The sequence below is a fragment of the Staurois parvus genome, unplaced genomic scaffold (genome assembly GCF_062004578.1).
Source record: "Staurois parvus isolate SC_StPar_1 unplaced genomic scaffold, SC_StPar_1.0 ptg000581l, whole genome shotgun sequence".
NCBI classification, from domain to species: domain Eukaryota; kingdom Metazoa; phylum Chordata; class Amphibia; order Anura; family Ranidae; genus Staurois; species Staurois parvus.
Genome location: NW_028318377.1, coordinates 6715818 through 6721817, shown reverse-complemented (window position 1 = coordinate 6721817; position 6000 = coordinate 6715818). Strand labels below are relative to the sequence as shown.

Here is a 6000-nt window from a genome sequence, read left to right as displayed (position 1 = left end):
GAGAAGGAGAAATTATTGCTTTTACAGCCTTTATGGGTGTAAAAGCAATCAGTGTAAAAAAAAAAAAAATCTTCATCACCCCCCACAAGTAGTACAGTGTCACCATGGCGACACTGTACTGCTAGGGTGACAGTATGTAAAAAAACAAATAATAATATAAAAAATAAAGTAAAAATGTAAAAAATTATAATTTTTGGTTATAAACTATTTTGGGTTATTTTTTTTTCTTTACTAAAAAGATGACTGAATAAATCTTGGCCAAGATTTATGATGAAATATTATTTATTTGCAAAATTTTATAAGAAAAACACTTTTTTAAAAACATTTTTGGACTTTCATTTATATAGCAAAAAAAATAAATACCACCAACATAAAGCTTTATCTGTCTCAAAAAAATGCTAAAAAATTCATATGGCTACAGTGTTGCATGACCGCGCAATTGTCATTCAAAGTGTGATAGCACTGAAAGCTGAAAATTGGCCTGGACAGGAAGGGGGTGGAAGTGGTTAAATCCAAAGCATAGTACACTAATACATCAAAATGGATGCAAAACAGTATCTTTATTACGATCACAATGATCCTCTGAAAGGTGGGCATAAGATATGGTGAACACACAGTCAATCAAAAAAATAATAAAAACAGTGTATTAAAAACAAAAAACAAAAAGTCCTACACATTCACTTAGCTGAATCATGGTGAGCATGTGTGTGGCTAGAAAAGGTAGTTCGGAATCTTTTGATGGAAGAAACTTCTTCATTAGTGAGAGACTACAGAAATGTATGGAAAGTTCACTTTCAATATGATCTGGGTGATTGAATCTTCATAGTTAGAGTTCCTTGCTGATTTCCAGTGATAACATAACTGTAGGAGGATAAATCCTTTCACCTCACTTGTAGGATCATCAATTCTGGGTGTAGAAATGACATGTAGAGTGAATCCTGGAAAATCAACGTGGATAATGAGTGATATATAAGGAGACAATCACCACATCAATAAAATTAACATGGTATCCATGTTATTCTGCCGCCAGAATAGGTTTGGGGGGAATCGATCAACTTGGGTACAACCGGCATGCAGGATTTTTCATTTGATTATTGCCTTCGGCATCAATTCTTTAAGGTACACTCAGGGCCGGACTGACCATTTGGAAACTCTGGCACTGCCCGAGGGCCCGGGGTCAGTAGTGGGCCCCATGAGATGCCCCTGGTACCTTTTTCATAGGTTTTTTTGAGTTTGGGCAAGGACACAGGGGCCCCATGATCCCCTGTTGCCTGGGGGGCCCATGAGTTGTCAGTCCGCCGCTGGGTACACTAATCCACACAGTGTTTGAAGGAAATCTGCAATAGTCAGCAAGCATTATGTTTACATTTCAAATTCATTTTTGAATTTGATTAGAATTCGCATAATTCAGTATATCGGATGAATTATATTTTGTCTTCATTTAAATTCATTACTATTATCATTTGGAAATTCGGATACATCCAAATCTCCAAATAATGAAAATTTTGTCCGAATTTCGATTAGGAACTAAACGAACTGCACATGTCTATTGAGGAGTCAATTACACATAGGATCCACGATAAGATAAATCCTCCTGTGCTGCCAGTGACTACTCTCTGAGTTGCAGCAAGCACCTAATTGTGTGCCCACAAATAAATGCAATATTAGGCATAAGTTGATGCTGTGCTACTCAAAAAATTTACCTTTTACAACAACAAAAAATTGTAAATAGTAAACACCCGACAGAGCGCTTAACACCTAAAGATAATAATAGTGACAAATGAATATTTACATGTGCATATCGAACCTACAGTGATATAATAAAACAAGAGAAACACCATTAAACATGAAATGTAAACATAAGCACCCAGCTGAGCCACTACAAAAAAGTGTGCAAAAAAAAAAGGTGACAATACAAATAACCAGAAAAGTAAATTAAATGAATATAATTGACAGAGTAGCCTGTGAAATTATCAAAATTACTGAAAATGGTGCTTAAAAGTGACAAAAATCTTCAATGTGCCATACAAAATGAATAACTGCCCCACTGAACCGTCAGCGTGAAATCACATAATTATTCATTAAAAAGTCCCAATAAGTGCAAAAATCAAAATCTTCAGTAATCTGTGAATCCACCAGTGATCACCGCTTGTGCTCCTCCGTCAGCTGGCATGTGCTACCTCCAGCTCTGACCCATAAAGGGTCATACATGCTTTAAATCAATACACAGCGGTATTCTCCTTGGATGTCCCCTCTGTGATGCTTGCTCTCTGTCTCCTTGCAGAGAAAAAAGAAAAACTGTTTGTAAAAAAAAAAAAAAATTACCATTACCATTTACCACCAAATGAAAGCCCAGTTTGTCCTGAAAAAAACGCGATATAATCCACCTGGATGTACAAAGTAGTTGTGATGATATGTACAGCTTTACTAGCAATTGTCAAAGTTGTAAAATTTTACTTAGGCTTTACCCACTTGCCAACCGCGCTATAGCCAAATGACGGCTACAGTTGTCCAGTCCTGGGAGGGCATCATATGATGTCCTCCCAGAACGCGCCCTTGTGTGTGCCCCCAGGGGCGCGCACCTGGCGATCATCGCGATCGCTATGTTCTACGGACGCACCCTATCACGTGATGTGGTAAAAGGCCAATCACAGCAGCCTTTTACCACGTGATCAGCTGTGTCCAATGACACAGCAGATCACCGGTAAATGCAGTTGCAGGAAAGTACTGCCGATAACCGGCAATTGTCAGAGGACAGATCGGCACCGATCATCCGGGCACTGATGACCAGTGCCCTGATGATCAGTGCCCAGCAGTGCCACCTACCAGTGCCACCCACCTGTGCCCAGCAGTGTCGTCCACATGTGCCCAGCAGTGCCATGCACCTGTGTCCATAAGTGCCCATCAGTGCCACCCATCTGCAGCCATCAGTGCCTAGTAGTACCACCCACCTGTGCCCTGCAGTGCCCCCCATCAGTACCCAGCAGTGCTGCTCAGCAGTGCCAGCCATCAGTGCCCATCATTGTTGCATATCAGTGCAGCCTCATCAGTGCCAGCTCATCAGTGCCTCCTATCAGTGCCACCTATTAGTGCGCATCAGTGCCACCTATCACTGCCCATCAGTGCCACTTATCAGTGCCCATCATTGCTGCCTATCAGTGCCCATCACTGCTGCCTATCAGTGCCCATCACTGCTGCCTTTCAGTGCAGCCTCATCAACGCACATCAGTGAAGGAGAAAAATTACCTGTTTGCAAAGTTTTATGATAGAAACAAAGAAAACTCTTTTTTTTTCAAACTTTTTCTCTTCTTTTGTTTATAGCACAAGAAATAAAACACCCAGTGGCGATTAAATACCACCAAAAGAAAGCTCTATTTGTGTGAAAAAAATTATAAAAATGTCATATGGGTACAGTGTTGCATGACCGCGCAATTGTCATTCAAATGACAACAGCACTGAAAGCTGAAAATTGGCCTGGGCAGGAAGGTGGTATAAGTGCCCTGTAGACAAGTGGTTAAGATTTGTTTTACATTTAGGCGTGAAGGGGTTAAAGTGGTTGCAAAACCCTCCATATACCCTGAGAAATGGCTGGCCTCAGGTGATACACAGAGATTAAACAAATTCTCCTACATACGTTGTACCTGTTTATCTACAGTCTTCTCTTCTCTACAGCCATTCAAGTCCAGAATTTATAAAGTTTTTCTGAGAGTTCAGAAAAAAAGGGGAGGGGAGTTGAAGTTACACTGCAGGCAGTGACTAGAGCTCTGAGAGCTGATTGGAGGGAAGAGACACCCCCCCCCCCCCCTCCACACAGCACACAGGAACAGAGCTGAGGCTATCAATCTGATGGAGTCCCCCTCACATTTTTTCTCTTGGTGTCAGGAAAACTTGTGAGAAGTGACTTATGCTGATAGCAGAGGAAGGAGGCAGCAGACAGAAATGACACAATTGCTTTTAACTGAGACAAGTGCACACTATAGAGGGACATGCTTTGTTCATATTTCATGCCTGAGGTTTACAATCACTTTAATATGGCCATACACTATGAGAATTTGGTTCAAAATTGTTTTCATTTAAAGAACGTGTTTTGATTTTCTAATAATTTAGGGTCAAATTAACAGTCCTTTTCTACCGCCGCGACGAGGAAATTCGAGAGTAGGGTGTAAATGTGTACCCGAACAAACAAATCCATTCACTGTAAAATTGAATGTTAAAAGCAAATTTTTTTAAAAGTAATTTTCAAACGACATTCGTCATGTCATCTCTTTCATGTTGTCCAGGTAGATCTCCAGTCCACCTCTCCAGGGTTGTCTACCCCTGACCTAGACCAAAGACCTCCCAGAAGCATTCTTATCACTACAAAGCATGTTTTCTGATGGGAGATGATCTAATACTCGGCACACTGACCTCTAACTCATGGCAAGCACTGTAATCTGCCTCTGTTATTGATTTACTTACTTAGATAAGATGAGTTGATAGGAGTGTTAAAACACAGCGAAACTATTCATTCCGCAAGAGTCACACACTCTGTATGACAAGGAAACATCATTAGTAACACAACGAATGAATGCTCGTGTATTGGTGAAACAAATCAAAAAACCAAATCAATGAGCTGCTGTTTTGATGTAATTCAAAGCCAATTATAGAGTATGAGCATAATAATTCCCATAAAGCGGCACTTAATTTGCATATAACAACAGACATAAATATAATAAAACATAAAAAATACAATAAGAAAGAAGAATAGAACTAGAAAAACTCCAATTCTGGGGAAATTGTGTGAAGTGTTCTTGCCTCCACCATTAGTCTACAGCTCACACTCTAGCTTTTGTCACTCTGCTGCCCGCTCACACACCTGGCTTCCTATGGCAACTCACTCTACAGCAAGGGCAGAGAAGAGCGGTTAAAAACAAACTGCTCAATACAAAAAAAACATGATACAAATGTTATAAATTGAGTTGCATTTCAGTGAGTAAAATAAGTATTTGATCCCCAAGCAAAACATGACTTAGTACTTTGGTGGAGAAACCCTTGTTGGCAATCACAGAGGTGAGATGTTTCTTGTAGTTGGTTACCAGGTTTGCACACATCTCAGGAGGGAATTTGGTCCACTCTTCTTTACACATCTTCTCTAAATCCTTAAAGTTTCTTGGCTATCACTTGCCAACTGGAAGTTTCAGCTCCCTCCATAAATTTTCTATAGGATTAAGGTCTGTAGACTGGCTAGACCACTCCATGACCTTAATGTGTTTCTCCTTGAGCCACTTCTTTGCTACCTTGGCGGTATGTTGTGGGTCATCGTCATGTTGGAAGACTCATCCATGAACCATCTTCAGTGTTCTGGCTGATGGACGAAGGTTCTCATCCAAGATTTTACAATACATAGCCCAGTCCATTGATCCCTCAATGCGGCAAAGTCAGTCTGTACCTTTAGCCGAGAAACAGCCCCAAAGCATAATGTTCCCACCTCCATGCTTGAATGTAGGGATGGTGTTCTTTGGGTCATAGTTAGCATTTTTCTTCCTCCAAACACGGCAAGTCCAGTTAATGCCAAAGAGCTCAATTTTTGGTCTCGTGACCACAGCACTTTCTGACAATCCTTCTCTAAATCATTTAGATGTTCATTGGCAAACTCAGACAGGCCTGTACATGTGCATTCTAGAGGAGGGGGACCTTGCGGGCGCTGCAGTATTTCAAGCCATGGCAGGGTATTGTGTTACCAATGGTTTGTTTGGTGACTGTGGTCCCAACTGCCTTGAGATCATTCACAACTTCCTCCCGTGTAGTTCTGGGCTGATCCCTCACTTTTCTCATGATCATCCTTTTTCCGTGAGGCGAAATCTTGCATGGAGCTCCAGATCGAGGACAATTGCTGGTTATTTTGTATTTCTTCTATTTGTGAATAATTGCTCCAATTTTAATTCAGCGTCTCTGTGTAAAAAGGGGGGCTCAAATTATGCTTACAGGAAAGATTTGTTTAAGATTTAATTTAATATTGCC

At 40.6% G+C, this 6000-nt stretch overlaps 1 protein-coding gene across 1 annotated transcript in view; it reads right to left on the bottom strand.

Annotated features, from left to right (window-relative positions):
• Nucleotides 1-541: 541 nt before the first annotated feature.
• The window catches only part of ATOH8 (atonal bHLH transcription factor 8), a 128336-nt gene continuing 122877 nt past the window's right edge, over nt 542-6000 (bottom strand). Inside the window, exon 3 of the mRNA XM_089692292.1 lies at nt 542-938. Coding sequence (XP_089548418.1) covers nt 882-938 — 57 coding nt within the window. The 3' untranslated portion in view covers nt 542-881. The remainder of the gene's footprint in view (nt 939-6000) is intronic.